Source organism: Patella vulgata, chromosome 2 (genome assembly GCF_932274485.2).
Source record: "Patella vulgata chromosome 2, xgPatVulg1.2, whole genome shotgun sequence".
In the NCBI taxonomy this organism is placed as follows: domain Eukaryota; kingdom Metazoa; phylum Mollusca; class Gastropoda; family Patellidae; genus Patella; species Patella vulgata.
In genome coordinates this window covers 17,295,529-17,319,575 of record NC_065880.2, presented here as the reverse complement: position 1 = coordinate 17,319,575, position 24,047 = coordinate 17,295,529, and the positions used below count along the sequence as shown (strand labels likewise).

General features: G+C 33.3%; 2 protein-coding genes across 3 annotated transcripts in view; one reads left to right on the top strand and one right to left on the bottom strand.

Annotated features, from left to right (window-relative positions):
• Positions 1 to 1,239: 1,239 nt before the first annotated feature.
• LOC126811105 (signal recognition particle subunit SRP68) lies at positions 1,240 to 13,074 on the bottom strand. The gene is made up of 12 exons (XM_050536571.2): positions 12,932 to 13,074; positions 12,172 to 12,238; positions 11,250 to 11,363; positions 10,385 to 10,580; positions 10,188 to 10,270; positions 9,035 to 9,221; positions 8,592 to 8,831; positions 6,784 to 7,005; positions 5,949 to 6,043; positions 5,315 to 5,450; positions 4,869 to 5,003; positions 1,240 to 2,976 (listed from the first exon to the last, which is right to left on the bottom strand). The coding sequence occupies exons 1-12, from the start codon at positions 13,026 to 13,028 to the stop codon at positions 2,731 to 2,733; spliced, it is 1,818 nt and encodes a 605-aa protein (XP_050392528.2). The 5' UTR covers positions 13,029 to 13,074; the 3' UTR covers positions 1,240 to 2,730.
• Positions 13,075 to 18,094: 5,020 nt separating this feature from the next.
• Positions 18,095 to 24,047, top strand: part of LOC126811116 (ER lumen protein-retaining receptor 2) — an 8,887-nt gene continuing 2,934 nt past the window's right edge. The window contains exons 1-4 of one of the 2 annotated variants that reach the window (XM_050536587.2): positions 18,095 to 18,258; positions 20,617 to 20,876; positions 21,426 to 21,678; positions 22,090 to 22,123. In XM_050536587.2, coding sequence (XP_050392544.1) covers positions 18,168 to 18,258; positions 20,617 to 20,876; positions 21,426 to 21,678; positions 22,090 to 22,123 — 638 coding nt within the window. In that variant the 5' untranslated portion in view covers positions 18,095 to 18,167. The remainder of the gene's footprint in view (positions 18,259 to 20,616; positions 20,877 to 21,425; positions 21,679 to 22,089; positions 22,124 to 24,047) is intronic. The other variant, XM_050536588.2, reaches the window with a different exon arrangement.

The window sequence follows — 24,047 nt, the reverse complement described above, 5'->3', positions numbered from 1 at the left end:
AAAATTAACAAATAAAATTCAACGGTTATAAACAATACTTATTATTCCCTGTTCCCTTCCAAATAACCTATTATTTCAGCGGCATTTAGTAACTGAACTGGAATTACACAATGCACAGAGTCCTCTGGTTTCCTCACACTGCTAAAAAAAACCCTAGGCCTACACACAAGCAAATTTTTGAAATAAAATTGAACGATGTTAGTCCCGAACTGACCTAGTTCCTTCTTGAGTCGAGTAAACGTTGGACCCCATTTCTCTCTCACTGGTGCTTGGATTCATTCATAATATTTCCATTGTAATGCATAAATGAATGTTTTAAAACTGCAGAAATCTAGAAATGGGGTTGAACCTTAACTCAATGAAAATTAACGGCTACCCTACTACTTTAAGGGAACTGCGGTGGCTCAGTGAGTAAAATCTGGCTCGCTATCCTGGATTTTTCAGCATAGTTCCCTCTTGTCAGTGGTGCAGGACACAGGGCCTGGCAAATACAGTGTCCAGTCGTTCGGCTGGCATGAAAACCCCAAGTCTTGTGTACACCTTGGCATGCACAACATAAAAGAACCCTTGACAGTTGGAATTCAGTATAAGAGTAGGTCATAGTGCCACTATTCGGGCAAAATTTTCTTCATAGCACATTGTATGGCATATGCCGTCTTCATTAGGCCAGTCAATGAAGACCAGTCGAGCAGAAAAGTAGAAAGTTAAAACCCCATTTTATTTAATTTAATTTCCCTCATCCTTGTCATGCACATGGTTTAGAATGAGAACACACCACTTCATGATCTAAAATGTGTGTGTTAGAGCACTCGGACATCCACACCCTCTTTCAAAACACCACAGCACACTAACAATAGCAAATGTAGAAAAACATTGTCACCCCTTTTTTCTTCTGATATCAAATTCATAGCAATTATCTTTTGTTCCTTAGTATTTCAGGCAACTCGACAATAATTGAATCAAGATTCAAGTTTATATATCCATTTATCTCAGAGCCCAAAACTTGGAAGTTTTATGTGAAATGCTTTTCAAATTGGTTCGACTTACTAAGCACCTAACTGGACTTGAAAATTTTCTAGGAACTGGACAGGACATGATTTCCATCACTCTATATGTAGAACAAGAGCAAATCCATGTTGAGAAATAATAGCTAATGTCAATTCCAATGCTATTTGACTATTATTCCAGTAAGTATAAGAAAGAAATCAAATGACCCAAAACACAACAAATACAACTAAATTTCTTTTATCATTATTATTATAACTGATGTGTTCATTGTAACACTGAAAAAGAAATAATAAGATAGACCAGAACCAAAGAATTATTTCATAAAACGAACTTCATTATTGTAAAATATAATTTCATTAGAACTAGGTATTTCATTTACAAATACTCCCTAACTTGGGAACTTATCTTGAATACATTCAGCATATGCATTGTATCACACTGATATTCAAATCAATTAAAACATGTATCTAGTTAATGAAAGAGGGGACTCATTATTGAAATAGAGAATAAAAACTAGGATATTCAACAATGTAATAATTGTGTAAAATGCAGTATTACTGGAGCCCTGAAAAATCTTAAAGTAGATGTATGCTGAACATAAATCTTAACTTTGAAGGACTAGTGACCAGATGTTAAAACACAGAACTAGTCAATTGATTTGAAAGATAGTCATGTTTGTAAATTAAGTTTGTCTCATGGACAAATAATCAGAGTTGCAAATCAACAGTCATTATTAGTTCAGTGTAGTATTAAGATCAATGGAAACACATTTGTCCACTGTCTTAGCATATTGATAATTCTTTAATAAACCATTAAAGGGTTATTTTACAAACAGTAATGTAATAATAACTTATTGTCAAAGGGAATTTTTAATTGAACAGTTTTTTTATTATGACTAGCCAAATAAAATGACCGGGAAAAAATCTGTACAAAATTATAAAGAGTTTTTTAAAGAATATACCTATTTCATTCTTCCTAAAATAATTACAAGTAAATCCATAAATGGTATAGATGAAAGAAATCTGTAGATCAACAATAATAACATAACAAATACACCTTGTATCTAACAATAAAATAGTTTAAGATTTATAACCAATAAATAGTGATGTCTCGGTGACAAAAGGTAACAATACATATTACCAGTACAACCATTATCTATAATTTCCATTTGTCATTTTCTTATTCATCAAATCATGGACAACATTTATCCAAAATGGATAGAGGGACAGGAAAAACTTGTGTACTAAAAGTAACTATCTCTGACCCCTCTAAAGAGCATTCCTTAAATCTATAGTTAAAAGAGAAATTCCTCAAATTTATGAAGAATCTATATATTGACAATGAGGAATTTGACAAATGCTGCCAAAAAATATTTTGATTTAAAATATTCTCCTCCAAGATCTACATCAATTTCTTGACTTTTCATGTGATGTTACATCAAAAAAACCTAAAACAAAATTATTGTATTTATCATGTTTTATTGATAAATAATTCAAAATACTGTATCTTACGACATGCAAATTGACATACAATTTCCTTGCCAATTAGTCAAGGCGGGCAAATTTGACTGAAACCAGAGCCCAGCTGTATTTCTGACATTTTATATACAAACACATTCTACATACCGTAGCTTTACAGACAATTTTACACACATATTTTGCGTTAAAATTGTTGCTCACATGACTATAATTCATAAAATTTGTTATGGTACTAAACATGATCTTATTTTTTACCACCACCCCATAACCAGCCTTTAACAAAACCAGTGATTCCAGATCCTCCAGCAGCTGTCTTTTTCTGGTCCAGTTTATCTTCTATAGATGGTAGATCTAAATGGTTTAATGCTAAATCAAAAAATAATGGTCTAGTAGGAATAGGTTGAAAGTCTGGAGGAAATTTGGTAAGATTTGGTTTCTTCCCTGCAATGGATTTATCTTCACTGTATTGGTCAAGTCGATCACTTAAACACTGAAAATTAAAAACATACAAAAAGATAGCTAGCAATGTATAAAAATATAACAGGTTTTTTCCATGTAACATTTTATTAGTAAACAAGCCAACAGTGAGGCTGATGTCCCCCGCTGAAATACCAAAATAAATAGATGACACATTTTAATTTATCGCACATTTATTTTTTTCAAAAGTATCAAGCAATCGAACTGCTTATCAACTATACACCAAGTTTCATCACTCTCTATCAGATAGAATCAAAGTTATCTTGTCCTAAAGCATTGACCAATGAAATTGCTTAGCTCTGCTTGGCTTTAATTAGCTCGAAATGTTAATCATTGAACTCAGTCAAGACATTCAACTAATGAACATCTATATCAAGTTTAAACATTCTACCTCAATTAAAAGCAGAGTTGTTATGTTCCAAAGTTTTGACCAATCAAATTGGTTATCTCTCCTTCGCCTAAGCAGAAAATTCTCATCATCGAACTTAGTCACGGTAATAATATAATGAATCTATACTCGGAGTTTCATCACTTTCACTTAATTATAACCAAAGGTATCGTGCCCCAAAGCATCAACCAATCTCTGCTTACCGTAAACAGACAATGTTTATCATCAAACTACATCAAGGCATTCACCTAATAAACGGCTACACCAAGTTTGAACATTCTACCTCAATTAGAAGGAGAGTTATTGTGTTCCAAAAGTCTCGACCAATCAAATTGCTTATTGCTCTGCTTACCCTGAGCAGAAAATGCTCAAGAGTTGGCCATTCTTGCTATAATAATTCAAAAATAGATGATGAAAAAAGAAAATGTTGAAAATTTCAGTCAAATTACTTTGTTCTGAACGGAATTGTCACTGTTGGAAATTTGGACTAGAAATAGGCATCAATTGTGTCTGCACCGTCTATGAGAATTGGCAATCGTTTGATTGACAGATGATAACTCCACCCACATATTCTCGATTATCAAGTAACATGCTCAATGGCTATGGTAGCCATGCTTGACAGGCCTTTCATCACCAGTTTCCGGTAGTGACATCAGCAACTAACGGTAAATGTTAGCTTGGTCTGCCATTTATTGATTTAATTTTAAATGGACGAATGTTTAAATCCAAACTGTACCCAAGCCATCAGTGGGTCTACAGAGTTGATTTTGAGCTTGTCGTGTAAATAAAGGTCAAATTAATAATTTCTATAACATCTGGGCCCTGTTTCACGAAATTTTAACTTAAGATAATATCCAAATTTTAGTAGATACTTCAATTTTGATTGGCTAAGCACTAAAATCAATTTAATATTATCCAATCAAATTACTGAAATTTGAATTTTATCTTAGTTAAATTTTCGTGAAACAGGCCCCTGAAGCCTAAACAAGGCATTGACCTAATCAACACATACACCAAGTTTGAACATTCTAGCTCAATTAGGAAGAGAGTTATCGTGCCCCAAAGTATCAACCAATCAAATTGCTTATCTCTGCTTACCCTAAGCGGAAAATGCTCATCTTCGAACTCCATCAAGGCATTGACCTAATAAACACATACACCAAGTTTGAACATTCTAGCTCAATTAAAAGTTATCGTGTCCCAAAGCATCAACCAATCAAATTGCTTATCTCTGCTTACCCTAAGCGGAAAATGCTCATCTTCGAACTCCATCAAGGCATTGACCTAATCAACACATACACCAAGTTTGAACATTCTAGCCCAATTAGGAAGAGAGTTATCGTGTCCCAAAGCATCAACCAATCAAATTGCTTATCTCTGCTTACCCTAAGCGGAAAATGCTCATCTTCGAACTCCATCAAGGCATTGACCTAATAAACACATACACCAAGTTTGAACATTCTAGCTCAATTAGGAAGAGAGTTATTGTGTCCCAAAAAGTAAATATCTTAACTCACCACATTCTGTAAGCTAGGTGTATGAACAGGTTGATCTGTTAAATCACCCGCTACGTTAAGAATACTAGAAGCATGACATGAAAATACTACTCCATTTACTTCCTTAACTAAATCATTTAATTTACTCTCTTCGGTCTGGAAAAATAATATATGATAAAGAATGAAAATTAAATATATAGAGTTTAATGTCCTACCCATTCAAAAGTACTTTTATTAAAATAATTATTGAAATCGATTAATTCTAACCTAAATTATGGTTTCTTAAAGTTTCTATTGATTTTACTCGATTTCATACAACTCAACAGATTTTTCATATTCGGTTGTGCTTAAATGAAATTGGTTTTACCGCCTGACTTTCCTGCACCAACCGTCCTACTAAAGAGTGCAATCAGGCCACTTACCAACCTTTTTTTCAGGAATTAAAGAACAATACATATTGCACTTACTCTAAAAATTTCTTGTCCTTTTAGTTTTTTATATCCTTGTAAAGCCTGTTTAGTATAATCTAGTGATTTTTGATATAATGCTATTGCCTCTGTCCACTTCATGCCATTAGCATATGATTTTCCTATATAAAATGTTCTGAAAATAAACAAAAAACATTTTTCATTATAGCAAGTGTACAATGTATGCCCATTTACAACAGAAACTTTCAGAATCTTAGCAAGTCACTGGAAGTAATTAAGGAAACAAGTTACATTGAGAAATTTTTGTTTATGAATAAGAGTTTATTGATATTCATCTTTACTGTAGGACTTGGGATTCACAAACAACTGCTTGCAGTGAAAGGATAAATCTTTAAACATTGTCATAAAACAAATCCTTTTTTTAAAAAAGAAGGTTTGTTTTGCAAATTGCAATAACGGTTATTTCATTTTGCATCAAACTACTATTAGCATGGTGTGTTCATTTTCTGGCAACCAATGTTTCAAATATTTATACATTTATATAAATTTAGTGTCAAGAAAATAATCTTATAGACAAGACTATAATTTATGGATGCTTATACCTCACATTACATAACATTACACCACAAATATAGATCGTCATAATTAATCATTTAACCAATTATTCTCTTACCTAAATGCTTTATAGCCTAAAACTCTAGTATTTACTTCCTCTTCTAAAGCTGAATCGTCCTCTAAGCCAGGTAAATTAGGTATATCACTTAAATTCTATAATAATAAATATATATATAATTGATAATTTTCACAAATCAAGGATAAATAAGTAAGAACATTTTAAATTGTTTAAATACATACATGAATATCTAACAAACTTGTCAATGAGTGCAATAAGTATTAATGAAAACATAGATGATAAACTAGTTCCTAATATAGTAAGAAATGAAGCACACACTAGTTTGTGAAGTCATAGTTTTAAGTTAATGTTTATAATGCAGGCTATAACAAATCATTTGCATACATGTTCTGCGATGGCTACATATTATCTATTTTAATCTGTTTAAATTGTTTTATGTTTCTAAATCAATTAGACATATATATTTTGGAATATATGAGAGAGACAGAGACACAGAGAGAGAAAGAGATTGGGGTTTAACAACCACCGACACAAAGTAGGTCATTTCAGGACTAAAACATGGTTTGATTTTATTTCAACAATTTGCTTGCACGTAGGGGTCTTTAGCAGTAGGAGGAAACTGGAGGACAGAGAGAACACCCACAAGGTTGTACAGACCACCATACTCCTTGTGCTGTACAACCGGGGAATCGAAACCACGCCAGTTGACTCAATGACGTCACAAGGTATTTGACATAATATATTTAACAGCTTATTTATTACCTATTGCAATGATATCTGAACTACATTGATGGTCCCTTACACTAATCAGTAGATGAGTTGAATATTGAAATATGCCTATTATTGCGTATACTGTTGAAAATACCAAGCTTACCTGAATAATTATATCATACAACCTAACCATGTCTTGAGGTTTGGTGATCTTTTTTGATTCATCTACTTGTACACCTGGTAAATTTTCTTTTGCACATTCTATCAAGATCAAATTTCTTTCTATCGTTTTTGTTAATTTGATGTATGTAAGGTAAGTATGAAGATAGTGTTGATTGCTGATTTTTCCATCAAAAGATTGCCCTCGAATTACAGCTTTAAAGATCTACAAAGAAAAACATTACATTAAAATCTTAAACCTTTATGCCATACGGTGTGCTATGAGGTAAATTTTGCCCAGACGGCTGTGCTACAGCCTACTCTTATATTAAATGCCAGCTGCCAAGGGTTCTTTCACATGCACCCCAATGTGTACACAGCTGTCTTTGTCAGGCCCTCTATCCTGCACCACTGACAAGGGGAAACCATACCGGAGAATCCTGATGAACTTTCTGAGTCAACCCTGGGATCGAACCCGCGACGTCTAGGCTAGTGAGCAATAAAACTCTATAAATATAATAATTGTTCAAACAGACTTCTCATGTTCTTATGTAAAATCCTACCAAGTTTTAATGAATTTATTTCGGAACTATTGTCTTGTTTTGTTCACAAAACAGTCAAAATGTAAATCAGAGTGATAATCCCACAAAATATGTTCGAAAAATTATAATATATCATCTAATTTCCCTTAGCCCAAATGAACAATACGAAAAAGTTTTAAAATATTCATCAATAACTTTGTCCTGTATCGCTTTCACAACCTTCTATGCATCTTTGCATCTTAGTCATATATCAACTATCAGAGGGAGAATGTACAGATCCATTTCAAATCATTTGACACTTGCTATGTCATCAGAACTATCGTATTTGTGTAATAGTTTGTAGTAGTGAGTTATGACTAATGTAAACGGAGAGAGAGAAATGTGGTTTAATGTCAACTCAATGCAAACCAGGTCATTTCGGGACTGACATGGTTCAATTTATTTCAATAATTTACTTAAAGTAGCTAAGTCTCTAACTCAATATCATCAAAAATCTTCGACAATGAAAACACGAATTATTTGTGAATTCCAATCAAAATTGGTCTTGTGATCTTACAGGGAAAAGATGGGCTTCTGATATCCAATATTCAAGACAAAATAAACATTTTACCATTGGTACACGAATCGTGTACCATAGGGCGTTTCAGCACCATTTGGAACAAGGGACTCCAAGAACGAGGCTAGACATATTCCACAAGTCATGTCAAATGGTGACGTTATATTCTTATCTGGAGAGCATGCGCAATAAATACTATCGGTGTAAATTGGAATAACCAGACGCTAAAGATTGTCATTTAATTGAGACTTTGCCGCATTTCGCCGAACATAACTGATTAGAAATTACAGTAAAAACAGAAACGATTGAATGTAAATCAGTTTATATACATTCATATTACATTATTATATGCGTTGCGTCCTATTTCTGTCAATTTCTAGGTCCCAAATATTAGCGATTTAGCTCCTTTAAGAGTAGGGATATTTAGCAGTGGGAGAAAAACGGAGATGGGACAGGTGACCGGGGAAATAGAAACCACACCAGTTGACTCAATGACAGACCTTGGGATACAACGTGTGCGCGCGATAACCATTCGGCCATCCAACCCCCCCCCCCCCCCCATGTAAAGAAATGAACTAAATACAAAGTATATTGTCATAAATTAGTTGGATTGAGCCAGTGAGGAGTTAAATACGCGAAAATCATTAATTTCACAAGATCGCTACTGAGAAAACTGGTTTTGATAATCTGATCTCATCATAAAATTGCACTTACTGGATCTTCTTGTAAAGCATCACGTAATAATTGTTGAGCATCAATACACTGTTTAAATAATGACTCATATATAGAAAGTTTACTGTCAGAACCTTCAGCTGATTTCAACTCTGTTGTACTTTCTTGAAGATTTAGAAGAAAGTTTCTAACTCCTTCCATTTTAACTGGAATAGTACGACCACGCCATGCTACCTCGGACAGTGTAGAAGCTTGTTTCTCTCTTGTTTGAAGAAGTAAATCCTGGAAAAACAATTCATTATAAAATTTTTAGTAACATGATTGAACCAATGGATAGAAAAACTCAACCAATATCAATGAAACCCATCTTCTTCAGTGTTGGCACCCATGAAGATATAACAGATTTGCAAATGGAAGAAAATACATTTAAATATCTTTCTTTATTATAAGTAATTACATCAATAATTTAATAACAATCTACTTACATCTAATTTTGATATCAACTGATCTTCACCAGATTTGAGTCTCATATTTTGTAAATCTTTCAAAGCTGATTCATCTCCTATTTTATAAGCACAATATCTAATATTGGGCGATATTTCTTCTACTCTCTGCTGGTAGAGAACTTGTATATCTTCTGTAAACGCTGTAGCAAGTTTTTCATATATTGTCCTGCAAAACAAATATTAAAGGTTTTTGTAATCTATTAAAATACAACAATACAGCTAAAAAAAAAAAAACACCCACACCATTCATGACCATATTAAATATTAAAATATTTAGAGGGTGGATTGACAGAACAAACCTAGCATCTGGAGCTTTGGTGAAAGGAGCATTCTTTATAATACTGATGCAAAACTCTAAATTTCGGTGGAATAGGTAGTAACACTTTAAAATATTGATGCAAAACCCTGAATTTCTATGAACCCCATTTTATTTTTAATTTTTTGGGGGTTCCTTCTTAGTACTAGCCAAAAAACCCTCAAAACTGACCTGCAGATGAATTAATTGGTTATGGACACAGTAAAAACATATTGCACATCCAGTAAGTTTGAAAGAACAATCTCAGAAACTCTTACCTGTACCATGTTTACAAGAAGTGTGGACAGACAGAAGTGAGATGACAACAATATGAAATGAAATGGTGTTTGACGTCCTATTCTATAGACAACAATGTTGACATATAAAAAAGAAAGAGCAAATTCAACAAATAGAATATCTTAACCTAGATGACAAAAAGAACGTGAAACATCTCAAACTTTGATCTCGAGACAAAGCTGTTTTTCAATGCCCTCAAGCTGATTAAAATACAGATCTATATTTCGTTTCAATTTTTTTTATATACTTTTGATGGCCTCCAGTTGTAGTGGGAGGTCGCATCATGAGTCATCTGAGAGGCTTTTCACCCTATGACATCAGACATTTGATTAACCAATCAGCATTGATTCTTCTAGTGGGATACCCACGGTTCCATGCAGCACACAAGAACTCGGTAATCCCTCACATCAAGCAGAACGCGGTTTATAAAACAACTTTTCCAGACCCTAGTAAAAACAAGTAAAACGAAATGTTGAACCACAAAAAGGAAACAAAATTGGATCTGTATTAATCAGATTGCAATACCTTATGACTACTTACTTAGCATTACTAAATGAATCTATTGCATTCTGCCAGTTATCTGTTTCAAAGTGTAAACTGCCTTGAATCCATGCATTGTACGCCTGAAAAAAAAAAATAATTAACAAATAAATAGATGACAGGATACTATAGAAATATATCAGAGATAAGTTAATTAATAAAAACAAATAATCACAATATATAAAATATGACTATACCTGGGACTCTAATTTTGTACGTGCATCACATTTTGGACTTTCACATAATTTAACTAATTCATTAGCGTGTTGTAAAGCTTTCCTTAATCTTGCAATCATATGAAACTTCTTTCTAGGTTCTGTGTTGGACTCAGATTTAAGCTGCATAGCAAAACCCCAAGCTCTTTCTGCTTCAAATAAAGGGAGATGTATGTACCTGTTTAAATTCAAAAATGGATATCAATAAATTCAATTTTTAGTAAGTTATAGTACTGGTGGGAAAACAGACACATTTGTCTATAGAAAAAGAAAGAAGGCAACAGTGAGGTTCATGTCCCCTGTCCCAATCACACACAAAAGAAAATAGATGACATTCATTAATTACTTGCAGATTTATCAATAAAGAATCTAGCAATCAAATTGTTTATCCCTCTGTTTAACCTAATATCAATTCAAGGCATGGAATGAAGGTAATGAAACTGTATACGAAGATTCATCAATCCCACTTAAACAGAAGCAGAGTTATTGTGTTATGAACATTTTTTTTTATCTCTGGAAGAATTCACCTAACAAATATCTAAACCAAGTTTGAACATTGTAGCTCACTCAGAAGCAGAGTTAGTGAGGTGTCACCCAGAAAATGCTCTTTGAACTCAGTCAAAGCATTCACCTAATGTAAATCTGCATCACGTTGGGGGATTTTAGCTCAATTAGAAGCAGTGTTATTGTATGACAGACAGACAGACAGATAAACTGAATTTAATTGTCCCCTGTATTCTTCGAAATATCAAGAAATTACTTTAGAACAACATATAGATTACAACTAAATACTAATATAAATACATGTATTAATTAATGAGACAAACAAATAAATTTTTATAATTACTTTTCATCACTCAACATCTCCAGCGTGATTTTCTTTGGAGCAACTTTGTGTTTGGTACCCTGTGCAAAATGTAATGATTTCCGCAATCTTCTGATTTTCCTTGAACAATAAGACCTGTCACAGAAAAAAAGCATGTGTAAATGATTTGTCATGTGCCCAGTTGACACAATTTCAGGTATCAATGTATGTATGTTTTACAATAACAACCAAGGTCACTAATTACTGTGATGTGGTACTGTGCAATAACTGTTATGCAATAATGTCGCAACGATACAATAAAAAAAATATTGCAGTATCTCACGATATTGGTAAAATAAATTATTGCGATATCATGGATTATCGTCTGGAGTAAATTATCGCGATAATTAGAATTACCGTACTTCAAAAATTCAAGATCGTGATAATTACTGATATAACTTGAGGTGTATAAATGAATTAATGTATCCATTTGGTATTTAGCAATGTATGTGAGATGCACTGATGAAGTGAGATGTATACATGTATATATACTGGGGTAAGATTATTCCTGTAGGTATTGTCACCTCAGATCATTCTATTCTGATCAACTGGAATGCCCGGAATACCGAATAAATATTCATCAACTTGTGTCTTTTTCGTGTCAGCAGCAGTGTGTTTTCGCAGTCTGTTGAACTGTCATCAGAAATATTCTGATTGACATTGACAGATTTAAGCTCGGACGCCTGAACTAATGATCGCTATATATCGCCATCCCCGGGGTATCGCGGAAACCTTATTATGCAAACCATAAGTTAACTGAGTGCCCTGGCCCAAGCTCATAAGACATATATCACAGGACCAGGTTTCTTCCAAACCAGAACCTAACTATATCAATAGTAGTAACTTGTAGGCATCATTGGCATTACTTATTTTTTGTGCTCTTAGTTCTAGCTTCCATGCATACCTGTAACGTTGATGATCTCCATGACGTAAACCATGTTGTTGTTGAGCCTCTTTGATTAACTGTAACACTAGATCAAAAAGAAAAGGAGTAATTAAATCGATTGAAAAAAAAGTTAGGACATCCTACATATGTTTGTCATTACTATTTATTATTCCACACGGGTCCTACACGAGTAACAAACGAACACCTTATATAAATCATACAAATGCCCATATGGATATGGAGGTATCTTGAGCATCCTTAATTGAAATAGTCACATAGTGTATAATTATACGGTACTAAACATTAGTACGAAACAAACATATTGTTTTCATTTCCAATATGTCTACGCCTATTTATTTAACATTAAACATTTCCCTTGAGATAATTCCAATTCCATCAAATAAAGATGTATAGTATCATGACATATGGCATACTACATACAATGACACTGGACTGGTTCGGAACCGTGCAATACTTACAGGACTAGTGACTTAAATTAATCAATTTAATGTAGTCTGCTATTCCTGCTAATAAATGAGAATCCAGTTTCAATTTCTGTAACTGATATATGCATATAAACTAGTCTAGCCTTATGTTACGCCAGTAGTTCCCCAAAATTATGCTGGTTATACTTTAACTTACTTTAGGTTAGATCTCATCTATTGGATTTGGAAATCAAAATATTATGAATATAAGTCCGAAAGTCGTGAATATGAAATATATTATAAGAATGTAATAATATAATATGATGACATGATATATTGTAAAAATATGAAACCTTCAATAGAAAAGGATTGTGTAACTGGAACTTCTGAATCGGTTTGATCAGCAATATTGTCGCCTTTACCAGTCACGTTTTCTTCGTCGGCAGCCATGTTTCTCTGACACGATGCAATTTAGCGCCACTCCGTTTTTATAAAATAAAGGGGAAGCACTCTTACCAGTGCGTATTTTTGGGGTTCGTTTTTGTCCGCATCTCACATAAAATATTATTTCGAAATAAAGAAAAATAAGAGAAATTAATTTTTTTTTTAGAAATTGATTTGACATTAATAATATTCACAGACGGAACAAAGCAAATAAAGAAAATATTATTGTATTGGTTTAAATATTTAACAGTGTTCCTCGTCCACAAGCAAACTCGTCTACACGTAAAGTCTATTTAAGTCGTCCACAAATATCAAACTTGTTGGTTGAGTCAGTCTTCCACACGGCATTGGTTGACTCGTCAACACAAGACATCGTTTATGTTAGGGGTACAGAAATACGTTGGTTGAGTAGTCCACACGACACTGGTTATGTTAGGGCAGTGGTTCTCAACCAGTGTGCCGCGAGATCTTCCTAAGTGTGCCGCGAAAGTTTGCACGGCACACTAAGAAAATGCGAAAAACCATGTTATCCTAATTGATCATTAGCATTCACTAGAGTTCATGGTTGTGTTTTTTTTTATATTTAGTTTGAGTCATTCTATGTGTCTATGACTAGTCTATATCTACGGTTGTATGCCGTCTGACTTATCATCATTTAATTTTGCAAAATTCAAACTGTTTTCATATATATTTAGCCAGGTGTGCCGCTATTTTTTTTATGTGTCCCAAAGTGTGCCGTTGGCAAAAAAAGGCTGAGAACCACTGTTAGGGACACAGAAAGTATTCACAGTGAGTATAATTTAGTGTTCAGTGGGATGCTTTATCATCATATTCAAGTGGTATTCATAGTGTTTGATATGAGTGTAATTTTCTGTACGTCAATTAATAACAAACAACAAAATAAATCACTTTATTCAATAAATATTCAATAACAATTTCATTAATAAATAACGTCACTACACAGCCACTAAACGACTCACCTCATTTAACAGTCCCGATACACTTTTTTCCCCAGTTCATATAATTCCAATATTTTAAATATTTTACCAAGAATAGTGCCGAATTTCTTTCTCTGCATTCGCTTTAGATTTTCTTTTTTTCGAATACACAAACACAAATTTCACTAATATTACACCGCTTACAATCGAACGATCCTCATTACTGAACTTTCAACTTGTAATGTAGTCATTTTCATGCAGGTTGATTTCAATAAAAGAATTGCCCCGTGATATAACAGATCAAAGAATAAAATTGCACGATAAATTGTTAGACTACATGGCGCCTCAAATAACCCTAAGGAAGAAATACAATGTCCACCTTACAACAGGTTCCATTGATTTATGATTTATTTTATAATTTAAAAGACAGTTTAGGCCACAATGTGTTACGATTCGCATTTTGGTATTTTAAGTTCTTATACGGAATTCTAGGTGCAATGATATAAATTTGGATGTGTATTATTTTGCTGAAATATATCAATCAAATTTGTCTTGTAAAAGGGACATAATCCTATTTAAGAAATGATTTTTTGGCCCGACATACGTGTACGAATAATTGCCATCTTACAAAATGCGAATGTAGTTTATCTAAAAGGCCCACCGCCGCAATTTAAGGAATTACTTTTGACCCAGTATTAACCACAGCCATTTTTTTTTTTAAATCATGGGATATATAACGCCAATCAACAAACAACACGAGTCTCCTTTATTACAAAATCATTGGTGAACTAATCATTATGGCTAAAATCATAATGTTGGGTAAATAAAACAATATAAACAACCAATGAGTAAAACTTATTTAATATATCAAAAAGGCTACCAGATGGATGTTCTATCTATATAGCAGAATTAAAGGTAATATTCACAGCTTTTGCGTGGAATTGTGTCATCCACCGTTCAAAGAGCGGTCATTGTGTCACTCCCTTAGCAGCATCGAGATAATAACAGAACAACATCTAGACCAGAAATTGTTCAGAATATTCGAACAAGTGTTTATTCCCTCCGAAACAAAAATAAAACCTTAGCATTTATATGGATACCATCCCATGTTGGCATAATGAGTCTGCAGACAATCTGGCTCACAAAGGATCCAATCTCTGCGAGACCGAAGACTTAAAATATAGCGTTAAGGAATGGAATATACTAATAGCATTGTTAAAACTAGAATTAATTCAGAATGGAAAACTGAGTTGACCAGCGCAAATACTTTTAGATTCAAATTAAATAACGATCTGGTTGTAAAGACGGAGGTCAATTACCCGTCTCGCAAAATCTGTGGGTTAATCACGGGATTGAGAACTAAAGATTTAATAACCGACCATAACTTTTAACCAGTGAAGGGTGAATGTGGCCACATTTTAACCGTTAATCATGTCGTTACCCGTAAGTACCCTCCAAAATGTACTCTTTCCCCACCGGAATATGTCATATAAGATTTATGAAGCGATCCCAAAATTAACTGTTAAGTTATAAGTTGCGAAAAAAAGAGGACTAGTCATGAAAGGATATCTATTTGTGAAGTCCATTTTGGCGGCTAAGCTACCTGGATGCTTTAATAATATCAGAATAAATTGACATTAAGGTAGGGAACTACATATCTAGTTTCAAAGGAAGGAACTATTGTTGTAGGGCAGTATTGCGCTTCCGTCTACTGTATGTTTTAACATAATAATATATTAGGGGAAAATAAGGACAAAAGAAATAGGGACTTACACAACCATTATTAACAAATGACAGTGTGTATAAATCTATATAATTTGTGTTATTATTCATATAAATGTTTTAGTTTGTTTTGCTGTTGACTTTTCTTTTACTTTTCAGGTAACTTTTATCTGGGAAGAGTCACACACAAGAAAAACTTTAATGGACTGCAAACTATAAATGATTTTAAACGCTAAAGTTGTGACCGTTTTAAAGCACTTTTAACTAACCTTTAACAATATGGAACTAATTGGACGAACATATTTTAATATGTAAATAATCCACGGGTCCAGCTATGTAGTTTTTACCGCGAGAACTTCGCTTTTCCACATAAAGTAAGCGGATTGTTTTCCAACGGTTTTTTTTTCAATCCACATTGATGACACCAACCACCAAACAGCTGGATCTCCTGTTTAATTTGTTATCACTTTAAACACTATGACTTTTAATGTACAAGAACTTTTTTATTTTGTGTTTTACCTATTTCATTTTGTTATATATATTACGCCTTTAAATGTAAATAACTCAATTAAATCAATCTGCCCATAATATCATATTTTAATGTATTGGACGTAAAATTTGTAATAAACAACAACAGCAAAACTTATTTATTCCATACAATTAAAGTGTGTACGAGTCAAGTATCTCCATTACAACATTGTCACTAACATGTATTTAGTTTTTGCCATATATCTATATATTTTAGTGAGAAAATTACATATTTATAGACGCTTTGTTTCATTTCAAATATTTGTTAGGCTATTAGCTTCAAATCTTATTTGAACTAAAGGTTTACAATACTAGTAGAAATACTGTTTTGAGAGAACTTATATAGCCCCTTGCTATTGTTCAATCCGGTTCAGTTTGTTGAATCAAATATTGTTTAAATTGGATTAAAATAAAAAAAAAAATTGTTGAAGCCAAAAGTGCTCCCATTGATTTTCTGCCATGTGACGCCACACGCTTTTCTGCTTTAGAGAATTTACCATTATCACATATTAAAAGACCCAGATATATGTATTGATTGACAATTTCAAGTTGTGTTTCATGAATATAAAATTTTAAGTTTATTGGTAGCCTACCACGGTGAAATATAACTATTTTGGTTTTCCTAGCATTTATTTCTAAATTCCAAATTTTACAATAATGGATAAATTTATACAAAAGTAATTGTAAAGTTTCCGGTTTCGTAGCAAAGAGGGTAGTATCGTCTGCAAAGAGTAATTAATATATTGTGATATATTCTAAGTATTTGTATTATCGTTGAATAAAAACTCTCTTAGGTCGTTAATAAATATTAAAAATAAAAGCGGGGACAGTGATTCGCCTTGTTTAACTCCTGCGTAGATAATTTACCTTTAAACTTGACAAAACTGCTCACTTTGCTGTACATCGATTTGCTGGAGGGCTACTCGGTTACGTGGCGGGTTTACAATGTCATCAATCTGTTGACTCAAATTGACATTTTTCATCACCAATCACGTTGTTAAATTGTGTTTCCGACTTATTGTGCACTCCCATGCTGATTGTTACTCCTTTTCAAAAGACGGCATCTTAGAATTTGTTTTTTCTGGGGTACTTATATTATTAGGGTTTCAATGCCAAACTTCGTAAGACAAGTCATTCTGAAAAATACAGGCGGTGCATAACTCTTTTTTTTTATGTATACGTGCCCTTTGCATTTTCTTATGCCTTTCTAATTTGTATTTTTAGAAGTTGTCTCGTAGTTACATATCACTGAATACAGAAAGTAATTGAGACTAAAATGGGTCTGCAGACAAGAAAATTCAATATCTGCGCCTGGTCTCGGTGAAAGTCAACCAACATAGAACGTTTTTTATGTTCTCGAGTTCAGTTAGGAAAATGGAACGATCAGAATTTTTCAATAAATTGTTTTCTGTCATCTATAATAAATTTAAACACTAGCCATTTTTCAGTGCATGTAAAATACATTTCAGTGAGTGAGTGATGGCCATAGGCTACTGATGCTGATTCATTTCAAAGAATAAAACTTCAGTTAATTCTGAGTTAAATAATTAATGCTAAATATTAAGATGTTTGGACCCATGCGAGTTTTTCCAAAAAACATTCTATCCATTTTCCTACTCTTTAAACATGAAGAAGTCCCACCTTTAGGCCGGTCAACTGAGTTTCTTTCCAATCAACTTGACTGGTAGAAAAAAAAATAAAATAAATTTTTTGATTTTTAAACCAATTCTAGTTTTTCCAGAAAATATTATATAGATCTATCCATTTTTTCCATTGTTTTCAATTTGTGAATTTTTCTTTTTCTTTGCAGGTATGAGTTTAGTAAAGAATCCACTCAACCGTGATTTCTAACGAGTGATTTCCCTTTAATATTATTTCCTCCCCACAATCCGCAGCGCGCCACGTCCGCAGCCGCCATTAAACTGAAACGTGAGAGAGAAGAAGCAGACGCATCAACATGAATATCTTTCGGCTTGTCGGGGACATGTCCCATCTTTTAGCTATAATAATTCTTTTGCTAAAGATGTGGAAAACCCGATCATGTGCAGGTATTATATTATAAGATAATATTAATTGATGAATGATGACAGACCGTCGAGACACTTGTCAACACAAGTTTTCGCCGACACACATTTTCAATCAGTAGCCAATTCGTATAATATAGTAATACTCTGAGCAGTTTCAATCCTAAAACCGAATGCTGTTAAATATGATAGACCAATAAAACTAAAGCGAATATGCAACGTGCAGAAATATTTATAAACTTATGTGGAGAGATCTATTTTCTCGGCTTGCCAAATAAAATCTATCGGCTGCTCAAAGATGACGTGTCTGTCTAATCCCTGGTCTAGATTTGTTTATGTTATGTTATCCTAATAGATTGTAGGACTACCACCCCAGCTAATTTACTTCTGTTTTGTCTAAGGTCTAAAACAAGGTTTCGATTCATTTTAAAATACTTTATTGAACACATAAAAGTATAATTAATTTAATCTTTGCTCACCCAATCAATCAAGCTTCCAGTTTCAAATCAAGTTTCGTAAGGCTTTAAAGCTTACATACAATTGAATATTTGTCTTGCAATGAATGCAACATTTTTGCATTTACATGTACGTCTTCTCTACAAATTTATACATAAATTTTGTAAAACACACTGCAAGATGATGTGTCCCAATGAACAAATTGTCGCTAATATTTGGGACCTACAAATTGACACAAATGGGTCGCAACTTATATAATAATGTAATATGAATGTAAATAAACTGATTTACATTTAATCGTTTCCGTTTATACTCTGATTTCAAAGCGGTTATGTTCGGCGAAATACGCCATAAGTCTCAATCCAATGGCAATCTCTAGTGTCTGGTTATTCCAGTCTACTCCGATAGTACCCCAGATAAGAATATGGGGTCACTGTTTGGCATGACTTATGGAATATGTCTAACCTATGTAACCTTGTTACAAATTGCACTGAAACGCATTATGGTACACGATTCATTTACCAATCGTAAAATGTTAAATATTGGATATCAGAATCCCATCTTTTTCCGGTAAGATCACAACACCAATGTTGATTAAAATTGACAAATAATTTGTGTTTTCATTGTCGAAGGTTTTGTATGATATTGAGTTAGAGACTTAGCTACTTTAACACATAATGTATTTATAAGCTTATAAATAGATTTTATGGGCTAATTTTGCGGGGTGAGCAGTGAAGATAATAGGCCTGCTAATGTAGCTTACGCATGCTTACGGGTCAGAAAAAAGGTTATGTCTAGGTATTGGAAATTTGTCATTTCATTCCTGTGTCGTGACACCCTCTGCAATTCCTTGCAATACTGTTTGTCTCTCAAGAGGGAACATCACAGAATTGTTTCAGATTATCAACCTCAAATACCTCACTGGAAAATGATAATTTTTCAATGACATACTGTGTTACTGTTGATCCAAATATCTCTATGAGAAACAAACGTTTCTTGTACTGTTAAGAAATTTACAGCCATGATTTACAGAGAGTCAAAAATAAATATAGTTAAATCTTATGTATGATTTAGGACGGTAAAGAGCTTGTCGTTCTTGCTATATTAATAATTTGAAAAGAATGTATTGAAAATTTGGGGATCGCGGTGGCTAAGTGGGTAAGGCGCTGGCTCGCTAGCCTGGAGGTCGGGTGTTCGATCCCTGCATTGGCCGAGAAAGTTCATCCCGATTTTCCGGCGTGGTTCTCCCTTGTCAGTGATGCAGGACGGAGGGGCTGACAAGGACAGCTGTCTAGTCAATCGGATGGGACGAAAAACCGAGGTCCCGTGTACTCATTGGCGTGCACGTAAAAGATCCCTTGACAGTTGGAATTCGATATAAGAGTAGGCCGTAGTGCCGCTGTCCGGGCAAAATTTCCCTCATAGCACACTGTATGGCGTATGCCCGTCTTCATTAGCCCAGTTCGGAGCAAAACAGTAGGACGTTAAACCCCATTTAATTTCATTTCATTTCGTATTGAAAATTTCAGTCATATTACCATATTCTGAGCGAAGTTGTCAGCCTTGGAAGTTTTTCCCAATACACTTTTGATTGTGCCATTGTTATGATTAAATCAACAAAGTCTTGATTATCCATTTTTAAATTAAATTTTTAAGATGTGATAGTGTTTCAATTCATTGTAAATCGCAACCATCCAATGGTCCAGGGACTTGATTATAGGCTTGTCATATGAACAAATGTATTACTATTAATTTATATAACATTTGAGGCCAAAAAAAAGATCTGCAGTAGGCAGATTTAGCTCTTACATTATGCATCTTTAATTTAAGCTTTAACATATTTATTAATATTTGTCATTGTATGTGATACATTTAAATTCTAGAAGAGTTTGTTTTATTAATTTAAAACCCCACTTTCTTTTTCAGGTATCTCAGGGAAAACACAAATTCTGTTTGCATTAGTTTTTACAACAAGATATCTGGATTTATTTACAAGTTTTATCTCTCTGTACAATACAACTATGAAGCTATTCTTCATCACCTCAAGTTATTTCACAGTTTTCTTGATGTATTCTAAATTCCGAGCCACATATGACAGTAACCACGATTCTTTCCGTATGGAGTTCCTGGTTGTTCCTGTGGGTGGTTTGGCTTTCTTAGTTAACCATGAATTTTTGCCCCTTGAGGTTTGTAATTTATATTTACGCTTTTATTGTGTGTACATGCAGGTCGCCCGAAACTTCATTCACAATATGTGTCAAAATTTAGTATTATTAAATTGTAATAAACAACTTGTCAGTAAGATTCACACCAAATACAACAACTGTGGTATTGCTTTGAGCAAGGGTCTGACTGACCATAGTTTTAAATATATGTATGTAGTTAATGACAGTTGCACTGACCGATGTTGATTGGCATGTTACTACTCTATTAAATCTGCAGACAGGATTATTAACCGTATATATTAGGTGCTTTCCATTCTAATAGAAAAGGATGTGAATCTATGCAAATGAAGGAACATTTGTCATATCAACAATTTTGACTTTCTGCAGGACATGCATTCTATTTATATTATAACATTCAAAAACCTTTCCTAGGGCAGTTGTCTGAGAAAGCCTGAACTGTTGATTTTAAGTTTAGTGCAAGAGTACAAATTACATTTGTTCAATGACATTATATATAATTAATGAAAATGATCTATTTTGATATATTTTGTCTTAATTTTCTCTTTACAGATTTTATGGACATTTTCTATCTATTTAGAATCTGTAGCCATTTTACCACAATTGTTTATGGTTAGCAAAACTGGTGAAGCTGAAACTATAACCAGTCATTATCTATTTGCCCTAGGATCCTACAGATTGCTATATATATTCAACTGGGTATATAGATATTATTTTGAAGGCTTTTTTGATTTGATAGCCGTTGTAGCTGGTTGCGTACAAACCATTTTGTATTGTGATTTCTTCTATTTATACATTACGAAAGGTAAGCGTTTATATTTCAGAGATATTTCACTGAAAAATTATTTTTATCTTTCTTAATTTCTGACAATGTAAATGTACATTCTGTAGCAGGCAGATTTGAATTGTTTAGATTTCTTGAATGTGCTGCATGATTTGTATCAAACTGCACATGTGGGGATTGAATTAGTAGAGAAATATCACAGTAAACGAGGATTATTTATCCAGTATTTCCATGGTTTCCCAAACTTTATAACATGCAAAATTTAACATTGAAAATAAGGGTTATTTTCTTCTGAGTGAAGTACATAATAGTGTTGTTTGAAAGAAATGTGATAAATTGCAAAATAGAGTTATTTCCCTTGGTCATACCCCAACAGCCACCACCAAATTTGAAGTTAAGATTATATTCAGAAAGCTTGGTTATTGATTTCAGGTAAATTCAAAGAAATTGCTCTAATGGAAGTCAGGTACTTATAATAATTTATAGGTTGACCAAGTAAATATAACTAGCATATCGTAGTTTACTTATCTTCCTGCCCAAGAGCCTGCAATTATTAAATACCACTATTAAATTAAACATACTATGGTTGTTTCCGGTATATGTGTTTAATTTAGTAATTTTGGCTGTGGGGGTATGCTAGTGACTCAACAAATGATTTAAGCAGAGTTGATTTGTTTTAATTTAGGATTACATCATGGTTTTAATAAAAAAAGTTAATATTTCTTTGGTCATTCACAGTATTTTAATTTCAATAAAATAGTGGATTAATGGACTTTGTACCGTAGTACATGGAATGCCATGATGTTTATTGTAGCTTAAACTTTGTTCTGTCACTTATTTTTGTAGCATTTTTGAAGTACATGCTTTGTGGTGTATTTTTGTTGTCTCCTGCCTTTTGAAGAAAGCAGGGTCTATTAAAATGGGTCTGTCTGTCTGTCACTTTTTGAGACACAATAACCCTCCTAATTGAGCTAGAATGTTCAAAACTTGGTGTAAGGTGTTTATTAGGTGAATGCCTTAACCGGTCTTTTGACATCATGACGTCAAGTGGTCAGGCTAAATAAAGGCCGACATGAAATATTTTGTATGCCTATTTCAATCGACTACGTGATAGATTCTTGACATTAATAAAAAGGTTGAAGGGGATAAGTCGATCTATAATTTGCAAATCATTCTACATCCTTTTCATCAGAAATATCGTCTTCAGAATCGGTGTCATTGATATAATCCAAGTCAGAATAATTCATAAGTATTTCAACCACTTCGAGCGTCTTTAACGTTCCTCCTGACATCGTTAAATTACGTTTTTCGTCAAAAAATGTTGAACAAAGACATGTTTTTCTCAATGCCCTTGACAAGACAAGTTCCTATCTGACACGCATGCGTAGCCATATCAATTAAATACAAAACTAAATAATCAAATGCGGCTTATAAAAAAGGTTCTTGCTGTGGTCGACTTTAGTCAACCGTGACCACTTAGCTGTATAACGTGCTGATTATAGTCGACAATGACCAGTTAAGGATTAATGGTGTTCAAAGATGGACATTTCCTGCTTAGAGAGTAAGCAATTTGATTGGTTGATAGTTTGAAACACGATAACTTAAGTTCTAATTAAGTGAAAGTGATGAAACTTGGTGTATAGTTTCATTAAAACAATACCTTAACTAAGTTCGATAATTTGCATTTTCGACTCAGGATAAGCTGAGAGATAAGCAATTTGATTGGTTAAGACTTTGGAACATAACAACTCTGCATTTAATTGCAGTAGAATGTTAAAACTTGGTATAGATGTTCATTAGGTAAATGTCTTGACAAAGCTAAGCAGTTTCATTAGTCGATGCTTTGATTCTAACTGATGATGAGTGATAACGCTCAGTGTATTGTTTCACAAGCAGGTACTTGAAAACTTTGCATTTGATCATGAACATCTTCTTCTTAGACCAAGATTAGATAATCAGTTTGATTGCTCGATACTTATTTAATTAATTATAGGTGTCATCTATTTGTTGGCGAGGGACATCGCCATAACTGTTGGCTTATTTTATAACATAATTATTTTGTTATATAAAAAATAAAATTCTTATTTTTGGATGAACTAGATTTTTTTTTTTAATGGTAAAGCCTACCTCAAATTTTTTCAGGTGGTGACAATTCCCTTTCAGTAATACTGATCCAATAAAAAAAACTTTGGCTACTTCTGAACAAAAAGTTTATCAAAAAACCCAAACTGTTTAATAATTTGATTCTTTATTGCATGTCAACAAACTCCAAAATATATCAGTAAATCTGTAGAACTATAATCCAAAAAGTTCTGTAAATAGTAATGTATAAAGGAAATAATTTGTCGTGACAATATAATACTCTGTTGGGTGTGTAACTAGTAGAAGAC